Source organism: Anabrus simplex, chromosome 14 (genome assembly GCF_040414725.1).
Source record: "Anabrus simplex isolate iqAnaSimp1 chromosome 14, ASM4041472v1, whole genome shotgun sequence".
NCBI classification, from domain to species: Eukaryota; Metazoa; Arthropoda; class Insecta; order Orthoptera; family Tettigoniidae; genus Anabrus; species Anabrus simplex.
In genome coordinates, this window is record NC_090278.1 from 42,383,133 (window position 1) to 42,404,890 (window position 21,758).

The 21,758-nt window shown below is 36.8% G+C and overlaps 1 protein-coding gene across 4 annotated transcripts in view; it reads right to left on the bottom strand.

Moving 5' to 3' along the window:
• Nucleotides 1–21,758, bottom strand: part of hyd (E3 ubiquitin-protein ligase hyd) — a 544,651-nt gene that overhangs the window by 4,299 nt on the left and 518,594 nt on the right. For all 4 annotated transcript variants that reach the window (XM_067158035.2, XM_067158036.2, XM_067158034.2 and 1 more), the window contains exons 44-46: nt 11,147–11,353; nt 7,889–8,036; nt 2,933–3,163 (exon numbers count right to left, since the gene is read on the bottom strand). In XM_067158035.2, coding sequence (XP_067014136.2) covers nt 2,933–3,163; nt 7,889–8,036; nt 11,147–11,353 — 586 coding nt within the window. The remainder of the gene's footprint in view (nt 1–2,932; nt 3,164–7,888; nt 8,037–11,146; nt 11,354–21,758) is intronic.

Here is a 21,758-nt window from a genome sequence, read left to right on the forward strand (position 1 = left end):
GATGGTGGTATATAATTTCTAATCACTAGATATCGTGCCAAAAGCTTGGATTCAATTCCAAACTTTTCTGCAGTATTCACATGCAGTGAGGGCTGTTGATGGCGACTCGTCCATTAGGTTGAGATGTTAAAGCATTGAGCAGATCCCTGCTGTTATTCGATAGGAGTAGGCTGTGAGCCTACACCGGGTTTCATCCTCTACCTACATCATTATCGTAGTCACCTCAAATCCAGATATGTAGGTCGCCCATGGGCGTCAAATAGAAAGATCTGCACCAGGATAACAGTGCAAAAATTTCAACAGTTCCTTTCTTCACTGCTTTCCATCGTAACACTGAATGAATTTTCGCGCTTGAATTTAACAACCCACAACTAGAGTAATTTCAAAATGAACAATAGAAATATTATGAATCGGAAACAGCGTACGCCTTTGTGTACGTGCTTCCCCTCACCCCTCCCACGGAACGACCTCCATGTGCTCAGTACGTGATGAAAGATCATGTTCTATTTATGGTAGGACTTCATGATAAAGTTTCCAGCCATGTTGTACAGAATATATGAAAAAGTCTAAAAACACTTTTTTCAAGATTAAATAAAAAAATGTACTCATTCTTTGAAATCACTCAGGTTATGCTGAAAACAAATTTAATCACTGTAATATCCACTTACAGCATTAACTTGCAATGATGGCACTGCCTTAAAACAGTTGCAGATGTATACAAAACACCCATAAAAAGGATTTTATTCATTAGCGTTTATTGCGGTTGCAATAGTTTCATTCTTCTACTGTATCTATTTTACTAGTTGTCTTACCTTTCCTGAAATTGAAAATGTATTTGCAATAAATATGAATACACTAGCCCAGGCTGTGAATAGTAACACAAACAAACTCTCAGCATGACTGGAACGGCAAAATGTCAATCTAAATTCCTGAATACGTTTTTGATGAAATAGGAGAGAGACTCAAGAAACTGATAGAGAACATGCTAACATTTAACGTTAAGAATTTCATATTTAGGTTCCGTATTGAAACAAGATTTACATCAAAGAAAGGACAATAAGTTCCACCTTTTCAATACTATATATTGTGTGAAAGTTTTACATTACAGTTAAAACATCACAACTTTTGTACATTCGGTACCGGTTTCGACAGATTCCCTGTCATCATCAGCCGAGAATAATTAAACAAAGACAAGTATAGATCATGATTCTTACGGTGTGATTACAATGGTGGATTAAAAATATACATTATATGATTGAAATAGTATATATATATACATATATATATACATATATATATATACACAAATTAAAGGTAAGTAAAATGGGAATGGTCATTATTCTATGAGGTGTACACCTTAATATTTCTATTTAAAGGGTTAATTTGTTAAAATAAATTTTGTTCTTGTAATATATAATTAGGGCCTATAGTGAAATTTGATTGTAGGCTTAATATTTTAACTTTTTGACCAGTCAATTGATTGAAGTTATGTAGCCATGTTTGACACATTAAAAAGGTAAACAAACATTTAGTCGAATGGTGTTCCACACAAAATATGTACAATAAAATTCGATTGGAGCTTCAACTTGGACTTAAGAATGGAAGATTTATATTAATGTTCAATGCAAGCAGAAATAGACGAGTTAATTTTTTCACTATGTACTGATGTTGATAGTTAGATCCATTGAACAGTTCAATATGTCGATTTGTATTCTGGAATGGTTTACATTATTTTGAGGAATAGTAATTGAGGTTCTTGCTAAGGTGGTACTTGAAGATCTTGTGTTGTAAGTTGTGAATACATAAATGATTTGGAAAGATCCTGATCCAAGTCGGAACCTATAAGAAATAAAACGCTATTTAAAGTTATATGAAAATTGGAAGGAGTAAAAATTCGCAAAATATTAGCGAAATGAAGGACTCACTTCAGGTGCCAAGTTGGTAGTAGATGTATCGGAGTGGAACTAACAGGCTGAATGTGAAGAGACGGACCTCAGAAGGAAGGAGGGGCGGAGTTACTGAGCGAGGGGAAGAGGGAGCGCGGTGGAGGCGGGACTATAATCGGGTGGGCGCGGACGGCGGTAGGGGTAATATGTAAGCGTGTTATGGATTGTTTTGAAGATAGATCAATTTTTGGGGATTTTAAGATTGTTCAATATTTTGATAAACGTATCAAATAAAATCGTAGGTTTGTCGGATAAATCATTGAGATTAAAATTTGAATTATGGTACTGATCAAGTGAGATGTAAAATTGTTCAGTGAAATCAAGTATAGGACCTTTATTTATTATTTCAATGATGTCTATATCGTGGTCTATGCCATAAAATTTGTGTTTATAGTCGTGTATATGTTGGCCTACTGCGGAAAATTTTCTGTATTTAATTGCATTTACGTGTTCTATATATCTAATTTTGAACGATCTACCGGTCTGTCCGAGGTAGGTACTGAGGCAGTCGTTACAATGAAATCTATAGACACCTGACTTTTCAAAGGGGTTGGGAGGGTTGATTGAGTTAGAGTTGTGTAGAATGTCTAGGTTTCTATTATTAGAAATATTATTAGAAATATTAAGGTGTACACCTCATAGAATAATGACCATTCCCATTTTACTTACCTTTAATTTGTATATATATAATTTTAATCATATAATGTATATTTTTAATCCACCATTGTAATCACACCATAAGAATCATGATCTATACTTGTCTTTGTTTAATTATTCTCGGCTGATGATGACAGGGAATCTGTCGAAACTGGTACCGAATGTACAAAAGTTGTGATGTTTTAACTGTAATGTAAAACTTTCACACAATATATAGTATTGAAAAGGTGGAACTTATTGTCCTTTCTTTGATGTAAAACATGCTAACAGGTTCTTAATGTGTATTCTTGGAGAATTGTTAAGCCAGATAGTTCATTATTTATACTTACTAGATCCTGTCTTTCGACATGCGACATCTTTTCCACTATTGACCACAACCAGCGCTTGAACTTTATCAACCGTTCACTGGACTCTCCAGACTCATCATTGAAGCTCGTGTACGAGATGAGTACAGCTACGTTAATGTCCCCCACACCATTTAACAACAGACGAAGATCTTCTGCAGTTAGACCATCCAGTGATCCAGCAGGAAGGACGTCGAACACACCTGTGCGTATTGCCTAGAAATAATCAATATACATTAGGTAAAAAAGTGAGCGAAAAGGAATAATGGAGAGAAGGGATTAAAAAAAAAAAAAATCAATCCATAAGAAACAAAGCAATATAAGAGGAATTATTCTTCAGAGCAGAAGGGGAAACTAAAACTTTTAGACCATTTTATGTTTCATTATTGTGGATGTTTCCAAGCAACACAAGCCTATACTGTATGTCATTTCCATGTAAAAGAGTAAACTACCAAGGCAAGCAACCCTTTCCTCAGTGTTGTAAATTTCTCTATAAATATACAGTAGAAGTCTGCTATAACAAGTACGGCATATAATGAAAACATCGTTATAACGACAGTTCTTGTCTGTCCCTTCAAAATTTGTATATTTCAGCAAAGTGTGTATTACTCTTCGGTTACAGCGAGAGCCCTACCACTGACATATCCGTTATTATGAGTGATTGAGCATGCACGATTTTTTCTGTTCCCGATATTTTGCACCCAGTGATTGTATTGCACGTGATCCATCATGTTCGGTATCGTTTCCTCGCTATATCCACTACCGAGCTCTCTCATCAACGTTCGAAGGTGATTGAAATAATAACATTAAGTTATTTATTATACCACCAAATCAATACAAAATCATCTTGGAAGATTTACATAAATTTGTTAACTAATAGTGGTACATGTTTCGCCTTCCCTGAAGGCATCACCAGCCATAGTCTTAACCTTAAATTAAAAATAAGCGTCTAAATAACATGTAATAATGAAATTAATTTTAAAATCTTGAAGAGATTTGAAGTAAAATAACATTAAAAATAACAATGATGGTTTAAAAAATACAATGTGATGAGATATAATAGTGGAAGTATTAACAAAATTAACATTAGAAGGCTGCTAAAATAAGTGCAATGGATAAAACAACAGATTGTTATACAACAAGTAGTAAGATTGCATAAAAATAAAGTTGATAGTCTGGCGGTTATAATTAGACGATGGCGAAAAATCGTATATAATCAAAGTAAAGAAGAGAGAATAAAAGTCAAAGTTAGTCGATTCCACTATTATATGCTTTTTCAACTAGAATATCTACAAACTCACAATTTATAATATTTGAGCATTACTTCAAATTTTGAGATGGTCCATAGAGATCCTATTTGAAACTGTTCTTCAACTTCTATTCTACAACTTCATATCCTCAACATGTTCTACAACTTCACCATATGCATCTGACTTTCGTCTTTTATCTTCAAGATAATGATTAACTTCGGATCTCTCGACTAACTTTGACTTTTATTCTCTCTTCTTTACTTTGATTATATACGATTTTTCGCCATCGTCTAATTATAACCGCCAGACTATCAACTTTATTTTTATGCAATCTTACTACTTGTTGTATAACAATCTGTTGTTTTATCCATTGCACTTATTCTAGCAGCCTTCTAATGTCAATTTTGTTAATACTTCCACTATTATATCTCATCACATTGTATTTTTAAACCATCATTGTTATTTTTAATGTTATTTTACTTCAAATCTCTTCAAGATTTTAAAATTAATTTCATTATTACATGTTATTTAGACGCTTATTTTTAATTTAAGGTTAAGACTATGGCTGATGATGCCTTCAGGGAAGGCGAAACATGTACCACTATTAGTTAACAAATTTATGTAAATCATCCAAGACGATTTTGTATTGATTAGGTGGTATAATAAATAACTTAATGTTATTATTTCAATCAAATATCATCAATACGGACCAAAAATGATATTTATTACATGTAATGTTTGAAGGTGATGTCGGAGTTGATTAGTAATACCAGTTGACTGCTGTTCTATAAAGAAAAATGGAAATGAAAGAGAACTTGTTTTTGTAATAAATGCGTAAATAACATGTCCGATAGCAGTTAACTCGTTAAAACTAAAGGCTGAAGTAAACAATCGTTTAATTTTAATGCTAAATATTGCAATTAAGCAAGAATGGGATATACCTCAAGATATGGCCGAGTGCATCTTTGATTTCAGAGGTTAGTTAATATTTTCTCGCATCTCTACTGGTGCTTTGAATAATTTTTTATGATACATTTAGTATGGTTAAATTAGGTGATTCTGTTTAAATAAGAAAAAATAAAATGTGATTGATCATCTTTGGTACGGTATCGTTTTCCAACAATGTGCATTTGTGAGTTCTCTAGTCAGCATTCAAAGGTCTAGGTGATGTTGGAGTCTATTAGTAATATACCAATATAATGGTCCGTTATTGGACATTATAAATTTTCCAGCTAACTCATTCTTGGTTGCCTGCGTTTCGCCCTCGTGTGCTAAGTTAGGCTCATCAGTTGGGACTTAGCACACCACCCAAGACGCAAGGCTAGTGCATACCGTGGAGGCCACTCCATAGGCTACTTGAAGCCACCAGCAGTGCCAATGCACTATGAGAGCTATGTCTCATTTCCAAAATTTGATGCCTGCCTGGCCATCAGATAATACAGATGTCCAATAACGGACCATTATATTGGTATTATAAATTTACTCATTCGGGACAAATATTTTAAATTCCCTTTGGGAATCAACATCTGATCATTTACCGTATAATCCCGAATACCACCCGCCACCGAATAAGACCCGCACCCTAAATTTGAGATGGCAAAATATGGATAAAAATAAAAAATCAAATAACTTGCATACCTATTTAATTTACTTCAAATATACCACAAATAAAAATTCAAACAGCTTACAATTAATAAAATCATCACAAAAATTGTAAATAAAATCGGTCCAATACTCAGATCATTCACAATTCACCATCGCCATCTGAAGTTTCACCATAGGATCTTTCGTTGCTGACATCTTTCCACAAATTCGCCCTCACTACCGTCCACTGAATTTGAAATCCCACATTTCTTAAAGCTTTTGGAGACTAGATCGTTGGGAATGCTCGCCCATGCGGTCTTGATCCCCTGCATATAGTCCCACTTCAGGCCTCTTCACTCGTCCGGTTGGTGTTAACGTGTCATAACTATCAGACATCCACTCGGTGTACAATCGTTTCATTGCAGTTTTGAAAGGCCGGTTCACGCACACATCCAACGGCTGTAGAATAGAAGTGAGTCCTCCGGGAATTATCGCAAGATCGGTTTTTCCTTTCCTCATATCGTTTATGGCGTCAGTTGTATGTCCTTGGGAACTGTCCAACAAAAGCATGTTTCGGTTTTGTAACAAAGCACTTCACCCAGTCCTCGGTGAACGCACTGTCCATCCAGCCGGACTCGTGTTCTAACAATAACACCGGATGGCAAGTTTCCTTTCGGAAGTGTTTTCCTTTTCAAAACCACATATGGAGGTAGTTTGGTTCCATCTGCTAATACAGAGATGCCAACTTTCAAGGAAGGCAATTTGTAATGCAGCCATTAGGGCTGCGGGCGGGGGCGGCCGTGTTTTTTCTTTTCGAGATCTTACTAACTTAAAAATCAGTGAACAACGTACAATTCAACCAGATGTAACATATTCAAAGACTGGCTTACAAAGAATGCATGTATTGTATTGAATAGGTGGAAATAAATATTACATGATTTTCATCACTTGTAACCTTTAAACATGGCATGTCCACACCTCCACCAAAGAAAGAGTTGTGATTCGTTCAGCGTGTAGTACAAACCTCCACCCCGTCAACGTCTCGTGTTCGGACGTACAGGGCTGCGCATTGCATACGACAACAGTGCGAAGATCCAAACTTTTGAATAAATGACTAAATCTGGATTCTGTTCACTTAGTTTATTGAACACATTCACAATGGACTGCTTATAGCCACTTCCAAGCGGTTTTCCTCTTTTGTGCTTCACTACACGCTAGGGTCCTACCTCTTGCTCCATTTCTCTCGCTATGAATACTGACAATGACTGCTGCTGCAAGATGCAACACCTTATCTCTATGCTGTACAGCTTGGGACTTCCCTCACTACGAGAAGACTTCCTGTATTACACCATGCCTTGTGCCTTCCTTTCTCGTTATTTAATCACTATTTGTATATAAGAAACATATATACTCCGGTACATATATCAACTGTATTTTAATTTGATTACGTACTCTTCCAAACTCTCTAAATTTAATAAACTAGAATAAAATAAAATTAATGCGGCATGCTACTTCAAGCTCGCATACAGTTGAGTGAGTGCGACGGTTGCTTCTCCAATCAACTACGACTATGTCCACGTGGGAAGGCAAGGTGCTCGGCCTATTTGTTTACATCAGGATTAAACTCTTGTGAAAAGCGGTATTGCACCTTTATGTATGTATTTTCAGAACTTTTTTTTAACTCTTTCCTGACCACACTTTGCATCTTAAAATCCCTTCCCTATTAACAACAACAACAACAACAACAACAACAACAACAATAATAATAATAATAATAATAATTTTACAACCCACTAACTACTTTCACAGGTTTTGAAGATGCCAACATTTTGTAAACACAGTTCTTTAGAGTGTCGGTAAATCTATCAACATGAAGCTAACATATCCCAGCACCTTCAAATACCACCATACAGAGCCAGGATGCCTGGTAATTTGGGAGCAACAATTTTAAGCTTATCAAATATATGTGAATCTGTATTACTGGTATGTTATTTTATCAGTGTTTCAATGAATTTTACTGCAAGTATATTCATTAAAAATCACTAAGTCCTTCCTACAGGGTATAAAATGATACTATTTAAAAAATAAAAAAAAGGATTATAATTACCTCAATAGCTTTCTCCTGCACCTTAATCATACGGCACTCAGCATATTTGCGTACATAATCGTACACATTTTGTGCTGTCACTTCGATGTCTCGTCCTCCTGGGATCAGTTCCAAAGAACCACCTCCCTCTTCTATACTCAGGTCAATGCTGAAATCAAAATAAAGAGGGAGGAATATTGAAAAGATATTAATGCTGAGATACTAACCTGAATGGGTTGATGTTAGTAATGAATATTAGTAATCTGAAATGGGGAGAAAGGAAACTTCTGCATGGCATGAAACATACAAAGGTTGATCAAATATAAAGAGAATTTTTGATCCCGAACATCAACAGTTGGTAGGACTGGTCCTGCGCTTCTGCTATGCTTAGGTGGGATAGTTATGAGTGGGGAGAGTGTGCTGTTAGACATTTCCCACTGTTTCGTCAGCAACGCTCATGATGTCGGAGCATAATTATAAAATTTCTTGCTCGTGAAGGAGTTACAGTGGCGGAAATTTGCCAGAGATTGACTGCACATTGCAGTGATCAAACACGGTCAAGGATGCGTGCGATAAAAAGTTCAAGGAAGGACGAGAATGTGTGGAAAATCAGCAACATGATCACCATCCTCGGACCAGCATTACAGACGAAAACATTTGTGCGGCTAAAGACGTTATTCAAAGATATAAACTTCATTTTTGTTTCCGTATTGAACTGAGATCACAGAGATAAGTTTTGAAATTTTCAACCTTTTCAATACAAATTACGAGTTGTATAAGATATTATTTACAACATTTATTTAATAATAGTACTGGTTTCAACATTTAAATACCATCAGCCATAAAATACATTAGTCACACAATTGAGAAAGGAAACTATAATTAAAACTGACGTGATTAATACATACAGAGTTTTTTAACAATAAAAAATTAATTAGAAGTTTTTACATGTTATCGACGTATAAAAGTCTTTTTAAACGCTTAATTACACTGTGTGCTAAATAAGATAGTAATAAACTTAGAGCAATCACTAGATACACTGTGTTTGTTGATCTGTTTGTGTGCTAATACTCAAATCATCACGTCATATTTACATTTGAATCTTTGGCTATTATTTGTCAGTCCGTTATGAAAACGTAATTTTAGTTGATAACACCTTGTTCATGTAAAGAACTTGTAGAACTATCCGTTAGTATATCTCAATACACACGCTGTCTTGAGAGGCTTGCTGGGTTTGTTAGTCTGTACCTTCTCACAACTTTAGCTTCTCAACACGCTGTCCAAGGCTTATTCAAATCCTTCCGATTGAACTGAGAAGTTTTGTTCACCTGTACTACATCAGAAGAGAAGACGGAAGGATAACCAATTACAATTAACCGTTTCTTACTTTATAATTTTATTAGTACAGCAATGTATAATTTTAACAAACATAACAAGCCTTTCGAGAAGTGTGTATTGAGATACTAACGCATAGTTCTACAAGTTCTTTACATAAACAAGGTGTTATCAACTAAAATTACGTTTTCACTATGACAACATTTGAATAACAAATGTCTTAACGGACTGACAAATTATAGCCAAAGATTCAAAATAACCGTAAATATGACGCGATAATTTGCGTATTAGCACATAAACAGATCAACAAAAACAGTGTATCTAGTGATTGCTGTAAGTTTATTAATATTTTATTTAGGACACAGTGTAAATAAGCATTTAAAAAGACTTTTATACGTCGATAACATGTCAAAACTTTTAATTAATCTTTTATTGTTAAAAAACTATGTATGTATTAATGTGTCACAATATCAATTTTAACTATGTCCTTTTTCAATTGTGTGATTAATGTATTTTATGGCCGATGATGACATTTAAATGTCGAAACCGGTACCATTATTAAATAAATGATGTAAATAAAATCTTGTACAACTCTTAATTTGTATTGAAAAGGTTGAAACTTAAAAACTTATCTCTGTACAGACGTTATTGACGACAATCGACTGGAGAGAGTATCGGATATTGCAGAACAAGTCTGAATCAGTTACGGGAGCTGTCAAGCAATCATCACAAACGATCTACAGTCCCGTAAAGTGTGACTGAAAATCTGAAGTTGAGATGTTTGGAGGTCTATCAGATTTTACATGCCACAGAGGCAAATATAGCATCTCCCTCCTGTATCTCCAGCGAGGTGCAAGAAGCGGATGGAGGTCAAAATTCCACTGCATGACCCAGGAGCTCCTTGGTTAAGGGCAACGGAAGATGAAGAAGAAAATTCTTAGAATAACGTCAGCAGAGTTCTGATGTACAAGCACAAAGGGTTAAAAGGAAATAGAAAAATTATGAGCCATATTCCATTTACAAAAAAATGTCTGTCAGGTATTTGGGATCAGACTATGAATCCACCAATCTCTCCACATTTAAATCCATATAATTTATTCTTATAAATTTTTTCCACCTATTCAATACATTCTTCTTATAATGCATACATTTACATTTTATAAGAATAAATTATATGAAATGTCAGTTCAATACGGATCAATAAAAACTGAAATTTATAACCCTTGAACATTTAAAACCATCTCAAAAGTTTTAGTTACTTTCTTTTGGCAAGAAAAGGAAGAGGTGCCTCGCAACAACTAAAACAACAATTCCCAAAAGACATTTTGCACACAAATACAGTTCATTATCATTATCATCATCATCATCATCATCATCATCAATGAGCATATCCAGTTACACGGGTGTGGTGTACAAGCCTTCTCCATCTTTGTCCATGAACCACTGTTCTTGCATAACCTTCTCGCAATCTTGTCCTCTCTCCTCGACATTTTTCTTTACTAGATCGGTTCATTTATCTCTGGGTCTGCCTACTGGTCTTTTTCCTTTTACTTCCCTTTCATATTCCCTTCTTGTAGTCCTCCTTGCACTCATCCTTTTTACATGGCCAAACCACTTCAATCTTGCCTTCTGGATCCTTTGTAGTAGGGAGTCTCCTATTCCCACCTCCTGTTGTTCCTGACCTTGTCCTTCATGGTCTGTATCATGGTGCGTAGGAAATTCATTTCTGCAGCTTGGTGTTTTGAGTTGTCTTGTTTCGTTAACAAGGTAGTTTCCAGGCTATATGTGGGGATGGGTGTATAATATGATTTATATAAACACAAATACAGATATAGACTAGTAATTCCACCGAACCAAACTAAGATTGTGTGACACAAGAGAAGTTGGCAGTCAAGACCCCCCCCCAACCTCTTATCCTGCTTTACTCCAAACTACATTTATTACCTGAAAGTAAGGTCCAGTGCAGAGAAAAGACTATTGCTGTCCTTTGTTTCAGCATCGACTACAAGCTGGCGCAAGCTTTCGTATATCACAGGGTCAAAGAACGCCAAGTCGTGGAATCTTATAGGACGTCCAAGAATGAACTTCATCACATGACGGTTCAAGAAGATTGGACAGAGTTCGTTTTGTAGGAGACAAAGACCCATCAACCTGTAGAAAAAGAACAATCATAATTCATCATTAACAGAAATACCACTTTCTGCATTACACAAAATAAAGCAAAATGAAAGGAAAGGCTCAAAGGAAGATGAGGGAAGTAATGCCAAAACTTACGTAGATTTTAGAGCAAGTACGCATACGAAAGAAGAAATCACTTATGGAAGAAACTTTTATCAGCTGTTCACTGGACACTCCAGATTTGTAGTTCAAGCTTGTTTATGAGATAAGCACAGGTACATTAAAATTTTGTAGAGCCATAGTTTGTGGTTTCTGAATCAAGTGATATAGTAATGACCAAATTATGATTAGTGCAGAATTTTATCAGATGCCTTCCTACTTTCATTCCTTTTCCCCAGTCCATGTTATTATTCTACTCGATTACTAGGGACCCCAAGACTTCGAAAATGTATTTTCCTTTTCATAAAAAGCAGTATTGCTTTGGAAATAATCATAAAAATTATTTTCAAATTTGCAAGATAAAACAAAATTTTATGAGTAAGATTTTCCTGTAAAATTCTACGAGTTTAAACTTTTCATATGAAATTCCTCATGAAAACGGCATTTTATAAATAATATAGTCAAGTGTCATGCTCTACAGCTTACAGTGCTGTATGGCAACATCATATTGAAATTTTAAAGGAACGAAAATCTATATATATATATATATATATATATATTTCTTACGATCTGCTTTATGTCACACCGACACAGATAGGTCATATGGCGACAATGGGACAAGATACGGCCAAGAGTAGGCAGGAAGCGGCTGTAGCCTTAATTAAGATACAGCCCAAGCATTTGCCCGGCGTGAAAATGGGAAACCACGGCGAACCATCTTCAGGGCTGCCGACAGTGGGGTGGTGGTTTCAATGCCATAGGTACAGAAAGATTCATATTGATTAATTTTACAATAATAATGATTCATTTTTTCAAAAAGGAAAGCATTTGTTATTGTTCATACCCATGGCAGAAGACAATGCATACGCTTTTCTTGGAGTATTCGTCCAAGGAAGAGCTGGATTTTGTTGTGCAGCTTAATTTGAAGATGCTGAAAGTTACATATAAATATCAAAACAGTTTGAAGCAAAGGGCTGTATACATTTAAGAATAAATGATATGTAAATACTGTAATGTAAGAAGTGATTGGACCATGAAAAAATATTTTGTTAGGGGCACGCAGGACAGCTCTAAACATAATTTAAATGACAAAAAGGCTATAGAAACTACAGACAATAAACAACAGTAGTCTGTGTTCAGAAAAAAAAAGAGGCCACAAATTAATGTGACACAGTTAACTCTGTGATAACAGCAAATATTCCACTGGAGGCGAGGTCAATATTTCTCTGCTAGCATCCTGTGTAGTACTAATGCACTGCAAGCACATCCTGCAAATGATTCTGAACACTATTACTGTTCCCACCCAAGTGACTATAGCCCATTAAAAATAATAAAAACCCACACACATCCTTTTGATCCCCCTGTGGGTCAGTGGGTAGTGCATCAACCTTCGGATACTAAGATAGCAGGTTCAAACCCAGCAGAGGTAGTCAGATCTTCGAGGGGCAGAAAAGGTCCATTCAACAGTCCATGTTATACGATATCAGCATGTAAAAGTTTTCTAGTAACACGTTTGGTATTTATCCAACAAAATTAATCAAAATTCAGCCATAGATGCCCACGTGAGATTTGGTTTACTCTACCATCCAGTAGGCCTAAAGTAAAACAGAACGTCTAAGTTGACGAGCAAGCAGCCGGATGGCAAAAAATTAAAATGCTTGCACAGGGTAGCTAAGGCCATACTATTATTATTATTAATCTTTACTGTACTTCAGTCTACCACGATTGTAACTATGTTACAATGTCGTGCCAAGCGAATAGGTATAGCAAAATGCAAAATTAACACTTTAAACTATGATACAGTGATATAGAGAGCATAAGAAACAGCAAACTGGAGGAGTAACTAACTTATTCTAAAGAATTCTTTCTTGTTACAAGTTTCACTCACCGTTGTGGTTTAGCAAGAGTTCAAACTCCAGCCTACCGATTAACAGAACATAATATTGATAGTTCAAATCCTACACTGTAAATTTTTTAAAAATACCAATATGAAGCTACGGTGCTTAAACACATGCCATTGTGTGCCACTATTATTGCTCTTGTGCGCTGCGTACACTGCACCGTTATATGGTCAGAATGATAAATCTTCAGTCATTCGCCATGTACGAATATGTTGACAAGCTCCTTATCTAAAGGGAAGGAAGAGAGTCTATCAGGAAAGGTGGCACTGACTACAAAGACTTTCTACAGTGTCAAAAGACTTTTACAAACAACGGGGGTACTTCAGACGACACCACCTGTCGAAAAGAAGACCGTAATGTCTAGTAAGCATAAGGAGGCTATTCTGGACACAGCTCACAATAACTTACTAATATACAGACAACCGCATAACAGGTGAACATCAGCCAGGCTTCCGTACTATGAATACTGCATGCATATAAATATCACTTCTATCACCTACAGCTAAACCAAGAGCTCCATGGTCAGGATTTCGAAGCTTGAATGAATTTCTGTCAGAGGCTCTTAGGAAGTCTGGAAAATTATGCAGCATGACTGTCAAAAATCCTGTTCTTGGATGAATTGCAATTCCACAATAATGATACTGTCAAGTGCCAAAACATGCACAATCCCATACCTGCCAACTTTTGAAAACGGCTATCAGTAAAATTCACGCGCGACAAAAAAATCTAAGGATTTTCGACAAAACCCGGCTTGACGAAAATAATAATACTTCTGGGCTATCATTCCTGCTTTAAATAGGATACTTCAATGAAATCATATCTACTTACATCGTAGGCCAATGATATGTAGATGAACAAAACAATCAAGAAGAAATTCATGTTAAACAGCAGAAGCATGGTGAATATTAGTTTGGAACATACATAACAGGACTTTCTTAATAAATTAAGCAGATATGCGATAATTGAAAAAAGCTTTACACAATAAAACTTATTTAACTCAACATAGGCAAAAAATAATATAATACTGCAAATCACACGCTAGTTTTGACTTTAAAGTCATAGTTGCAGCCTTTTTTTTTTATCTTCCCTCAAAAAGTCTTGACCGGGCGAGTTGGCCGTGCGCGTAGAGGCACGCGGCTGTGAGCTTGCATCCGGGAGATAGTAGGTTCGAATCCCACTATCGGCAGCCCTGAAAATGGTTTTCCGTGGTTTCCCATTTTCACGCCAGGCAAATGCTGGGGCTGTACCTTAATTAAGGCCACGGCCACTTCCTTCCAACTCCTAGGCCTTTCCCATCCCATCGTCGCCATAAGACCTATCTGTGTCGGTGCGACGTAAAGCCCCTAGCAAAAAAAAAAAAAAGTCTTGAGAAAATGTTTTGTTATAACAGAGACCAGAACTCGTGGTCTTCAAAATAGAAATAGACTCTGGAGATTCATTGGACATGGATGATCTGAACTCTGTTCTATTTTTCTTCACAAGGCTGAAAACATGTTCACATTATGCATTGCTATGGGGTATGGTGAGGATAGAGAGCATTACTTTGGAAATTCAGCTGTGATAACATCAGGTTACCTATGCTTCACCCTGTTGAGTCCCCCTCTAACGCTGGTATGGATAGCACAGTGCTTACTACTTTTCCCGTGGAATTCGTACAATGTAACAACAATAGGATACAACTTGGCATTTGTATCACTGCTTCCATCCGTTGCCAAAGAAAATGGTCCATTCTCAAGGTACTCAGCAACTTCAGATGATGAATTTTTGCCATTTTATTTACAACGCATGTCGTTTTCGTGCGACCATAGCTGTATTTCTTTGCAACTTCTGATATGGGAAACAGCTTCTTAAACAAAGCACCAGCATGATCAGCCGCACTTAAGGGCACACACTGTTCCACCAGAAAGGAAGAAACAAACACTTGGCCCTGATTACGTCACTGTCAACGTTTCTAGACTTGGCAAAAAAGGTGTTGATTTTCTTGCTATCATCCTTTGATTTAACATAACTTACGTGTTTACCGCACTTCATGTGATCACTTAAATAATTTCTTCCACCATGTGCAATATTAATATCACACCCACATACTGTGAAAAATGCAAATTTTTCTCCCTTTCTTGATTTTAGTATGCACGGAAAATCAACAGAATAGGATCCTTTAAATGTCTGGAAGTACTGTTTCTTGTTCGATTTATTCATGATAATCTATAATAGGAATATAGCATATGAAAATGTCCAAGAACAAATGTCTCTATATCTATTGAAACATCGAAAGGAACCTGGATCACTGAACGTCATATAAAATTATAACACTCAAGGCAGTCAAATACTTCATTAACACATGTCAAAGCACACAAAAGTCTTCAACCATTAAATTAACACGACGCCAACCTCGTGGGCGAATAATATGCACATGGTAAAAAACATACACACACGAGGAACAAATGTAATTCTTCTTTTTCTTTAAAATTTAATGGGCTTTGCTAAAAGCAGTATACCCAGTCACTGGAACGAATGTAATTAGTCCAAGGAATACAATAAAACTGTGAAGCACGAACTTAGGGTTATAACACAAAAACTCAAACACTGCATAAAAGGCAAAACATTCAAGGAACGCCACCTTCGTGAACAAAGAACAACACTCACGTGGTCAAAGAATATAGGTTAAATCACAAAAAGCTAACGAAGCGGAACAAAGAATTTGTGGAGCAGAGCCTGCCGACATGTAAGATTCACACGAAAGAACAGTTATCCTGGCTTTAAATCCAATTCCAATAACAACACAAACATCACACGGTTAAAAATACCAATCATATCAATGAATGAGTTATTGACTATCGTGAACTTGCCTTCGACCAAGACCGAGCGTACTTCGACCCACACAAACAATCAATTGTACGGAAGTGGAACGATTATCGAATGTTAACGTTTCAAATGTTTGTCCGCGAAGTCGTAAAATGCCACCGTCCATCCGTAATATGCTGCAATTTCCGTAAATATTACGGATAAACCGTAAAAGTTGGCAGGTGTTAAATTCCCACTGGGTGCGATAGACAGCCTATCAAGTGCAATGGGGAGCGAATGTATGGTGTGGAATCTTGGGTGATCGTCTTACTGGACTGTTTCTTTGAGGGCTATTTAACAGGCACATGCTACCTACACTTTCTAGAACATAGCTTGTTGTATTTCTTCTGCTCTGTAAAGTCACAAGCACAAAATAATGAAACTAGTCAAAAATGAGTAGAAAGAAGGCAATGTAACATAATTTGAATACTGTACTGTGCTATTATAGCTGCAGTCATTTGACGTGTTACAAGGGATGTTTAACAAAGTGAATTCTTCTGCCCCTTCAGTAGGTGGAATAATCTATAACTATAGCTGACCGGTTATTCAGATTATCAAAACTAATTTAGGATAAATAAAATTACAAAGTGCCTGAATGAAATACATTTAATAAATTATACCTGCAAAATAACAATAACAATAATAATAATAATAATAATTGTATGGCCTCAGCTACCGTGTGCAAAAGATGTGTTTTTAATTAAACGATATCCTTTTCAGGTACAACCTCTTACAAAATACCTGAAAAAGAAGACATCTAATAATTTTATTCATCCTAAATTAGTTTTGACAGATTGAAAATAAATGGCATCAACTTTAACAAATGGGTGGAATAATGCGACAAAATCAGCGCAGTGATTGGGCACTTCTGAGGAACCTTTCGAGGCCAAAACACTTCCTGTTGGACACAAGATTACAAGCCATAATATTGTTATGATGTGAATGATTAAGGAAAGATTCACTGCCTTTGAACAGTGTACACCAAACTAAAACTTGTTCCATTGTCATGAACCAGCCATAATGCAAATCATGACTGGGAATTAACCAATGGGTTATTATAGCCCATGCTGATTACCAATCAATGAAATTGTTATTCAAAGTTGTTTGCCTTCAGGCATGGGCATTATTTTATGAATTATACTGGATATTACAAGGCGAGGCAGCAAAAAGTTACTGCACTATGCAGCAGGGGACGTCAGAGGAGGAGATTACCTGCAATCCACTGTTAGACTCATCAGTACAGTAAGCTGTAGCAGTGCGTTCAGTTTCGTTACTGTAGGATTTACGATTAAATTAGTTAAGCAGCTGTTGAAAATGATATAAATCATTCTTGATACAAATGTTGCATTGGCATTAAAAAAAAAAAAAAAAAAAAAAAAAAAAAAAAAAAAAAAAACTTGCATCTCCAACAGGATGCGAGTGTGTTTCTTCAACGAATGTTAAGTGTTAACTCTGCTGTTAAGGAGACTTAACACATAATTTAACAAAATGGTCGTCTTACCAAGAATTGTTAACTCTAACAAATTGTTAATACTTGTGTTATATTAACCTGGCAGCAGCCCTGTGTTAAACCTCTTAACAGTTGCTAAAATTTCAAAATGGAGGCATCTAGAAGGCATAAGTTTGAAGCTTTACTGCTGTATGAAGACTATTTATAAACTGAAGAAGGCAAACGACGAACCATACTAAGAAATGACTTTTTAGAGTTGTTAGAAGAAATATTTCTAATTACCAAAGCCATAATGAACAAGGTACTAGACGATATTGAAAATAGGTTAGAGTTTCCAACAGCGAGGACAAATATCATGAGGCAGAATCCGCTTCGGACCACATGGAGGTGATAGAACACTAAAATGCGAACACATTTTACTCAAGCTTGTCAGGTCTGCAACCTAATAATTTCCGAAAAATTTATGAATCCCCTGATTCTAATACGGGCTATATACGTAAAGAGTTGCAACCCAGAGAAGTGGAGCAATGGTCGAGTGGTCATCGTACTTGTCTCCAAACCATGATGACGCGAGTTCGAGTCCCACCATAGACATATTTTTTTTACACAAATTAAATCATTATTTCAGGGAATGTTAAGGTAAAAAATGCGAATAAAATGAATAATCAAATAGCAGCGGAACTTGATTTTCTATCTCGAGTTAATACATATATATGTATGTGAAAGAAATCCAGCAGTAACTGTGAGAACGTTTAGGCTTATATTAATTTCAGGTAGAAAATATTATGCAAATGCAGTACACTTTTTGTTCCAATATTAATTTATCCTTCTTCTTTATCTGTTTACCCTCCAAGGTTGGTTTTCCCCTCGGATTCAGTGAGGGATCCCACCTCTACCACCTCAAGGGCAGTGCCCTGGAGCTTCAGACTCTGGATTGGGGATATAACTGGGGAGGATGACCAGTACCCCACCCAGGCGCCCTCACCTGCTATGCTGAACAGGGGCCTTGCGGGGGAATGGAAAGATTCGAAGGGTTAGATGAGGAAGAGGGAAGGAAGCGGCCATGCTCTTAAGTTAGCAGGAGAAGTGGGAAACCAAGGATAACCACTTCCAGGATGGCAGAGGTGGGAATCGAATCTGGGCCTCGAGCGGTGGCAGCTAACCACACTAACCACTACACCACAGAGGCAGGCATATTAATTTATTTTGTTCAACTATTATAGACTCAAACTCACGTCTACAAGGTTCGCAGACAAGTACGGTGACCACTTGGCCACCACTCCGTTTTGCTGTGATGTAACTCCCAAGTATATATGCCTTGCGTTGGATTCGGGGAATCATCAAGTTTTCAGAAGTTATTAGGTTGCGGACCTGACATGTTTACGTAAAATTTGTTTGCCTTTTAGTGTTCTACCACCTCCACTTTGTCTGAAGCAGATTCTGTGTAATGACATCTGTTATATTTTTTTTCGAAAACAAAAGCGCATCGACTTAAACCCTTATACACAAATTACTGTTGAGTGTCTCCCCACAGGTACAATGGAGCTTGGTGAAATCGGCTGACCGCAGGGTCTGGCCACTACTTGTTTCATCATAACGCTTTTGTTGCCTCTTACTTGGCATGTTTACGTCTTATCGGTCTCCGCTAACCATAACCTATAAGAATGTCAACCATGTGTCTGTGTGACAAAATACTATGTCAACACACCACTAGGAGCACTTTATGTAAAGAAACAAAAGATGCTCACTGCCAAACGCATTCAAAAATCTCACAAAAATGTGTTAATTTGTTTTTAACAATTGTTTCGTAACAAATGTTGGAAATGTGTGAAACAGGGTACTTTTAAATGAAGGATTAGATTAATAACAATTGTTAGTTCATCATCATCATCATCATTTCCCTTTATCCAGCTGTAGCCGGGTAGGGGCAAACATGGTTCCTCTCCACTTTCTTCGGTCTTTCCAACACTCCTCCTCCAACACTGTGTCCCAGTCCAGGTTTCTTTCTATAATGCTGCGTTGGATGGTATCCTTCCATCTCAATCGTGGTCGTCCACAGAACTGACAACCCTACATCTACATTAGTAAACAAGACTTTATATTTTAATGTTAATGAAAAAAAAAAAAGTCTGCATAATGATGGATCATGGCTTTATTTCTTATTTTGCTGAAAATAGGAAATTAGGAAACTGGAGTCTTTCCAGTGTAATTGTCTCTTTCGTTTTTCGCGGCTCTACTTCAAATGATAGGGTGGCCGCTGCCTCAGCCAAAGCATGCTATAAATGATCCCCGTATCAGTGACCTGTCAACAGGTGATGACAGCACTTCGAATCTTGCATGCTGCAAATAGGGCGCAATCTTCTGAAGAGTAGCACAACACACGCAATGTTCGGCACTGTGCCTCAGAATGTTTACGAGAAGAGGCGAACAGTTAAGTGAGCCGGGATGGCGCCCTATCTCATGTAAGCGACTGACCTACTTCTTCTACAGTAGATTTCATGATTTAAAATCACGCAGTGCTAATCCCCGTTATCTTATATTGCTTCTTCAACCGCTTTTGTGAAAGACTCATCCTTTAATTTATTGTTTACCTATGCATTGTTTTTGCATTTTTATTTGGCTGATGATGACCCAGATTGGTGGTCGAAACCGGTACCGCTTCCGCTTATAATTAAATAAGAATGTAACACTACATTTCTTATTTACTTGTATTGAATAGGTTGAACCACGTTATTTGTTTTCTCCAACCACTTGATGTGTGCATTAACCGGCCTTTTAAGGCGGCAGTGAAACAACTGTACACACGTTGGATGGCAGACGAAGCGCACGAATTTACGTCTACTGGTAAGATCAAGCGCCCAGAAGAGAGACAGATTTGCGAATGGATAAAACGTGTTTGGGATTCCATTCCTCTGCAACTGGCGGAGAAGAGTTTCAAGAAATGCAGGATCTCTAATTCACTGGACGGAACCGAGGACGATGTACTATGGGAGAACGATGATTGGTACGACGTAGACTGCGATTCTGCCAGTGATGACGAATGTTACGAAGATTACAGGTAAGGGAGCATTAATTTACGGTATCTATTTCATTTATAGTGTGTATTTCCACGCAATTTTAAGATACACATTTAGACTACAATGCGGCTTTTCTATTGCAGGATGCTGGATGCTGCTGCTAACAATCGTAGTATAATATTATGTTTGCTTTTCTCTTTTTTTTTCATTTGTATGTAAATCCTGCACTTCACTAACTTACGTACTATTTATAATTTGTATCTCCTACTGTAATTTATTTACTGTTTATACCTTTTATCTAAGCCTCAATAAATTGTGGAGTGATATAAAATATTTGTTTATGCCTATGTTACTCCTTCGATGCAAGGAATTTCAGTTCATTTCATTTTTAAAAAAAAGGATCGTTCCTAAAATTAGGGTGCGGGCATTATTCGGTGGCAGAGCTTATTCGCGTAAATACGTTATTTATTGCACAACTACACAAACATACATACACATGGCTACTGCCATTACACATCACTCTTTTGTCTTCACTGTCCCATCACGCATCACAAACCACAGAGTCCAAGTAAAACACTGATCTCCTGCCAGTGTCCACCATTTTTGAGGCCAGGAACAAATAAACTTAACCAAATTTTCGTAACATACTCCCACCTTTTAATCATATAATAATGATTAAAACCACTAAACTCACAACCAAAACAAAAAGCAAAGAAAAAATCTACAAACTGAGATGAGAGGGAATTCGTATCTTCCTTCCACATCTTGTAGTAACCACTCGTGGAACAGTTCTACTAGAGACAGGCACAGCAGGGCTCCTTTACTGGACCTCTTCTTCATTCTGCCACTCAGCAATGGGAGTTGCTTCCAGTGGATAGATGTTCTGCACAGGCCAGTCCAACTCACTACCAGCAGTCTTCACCTTGACGACATTGTCTTTCCCAGGATACACAGCAACCACTCTTCCTAAAGGCCAATCCATTTTACGTGCTCCGTCACTTCCAAGGATCACTATAGAGCGTTCCAACCTTAAATTGCAGTACAGCGGTAATGGGATAATTCCGTCT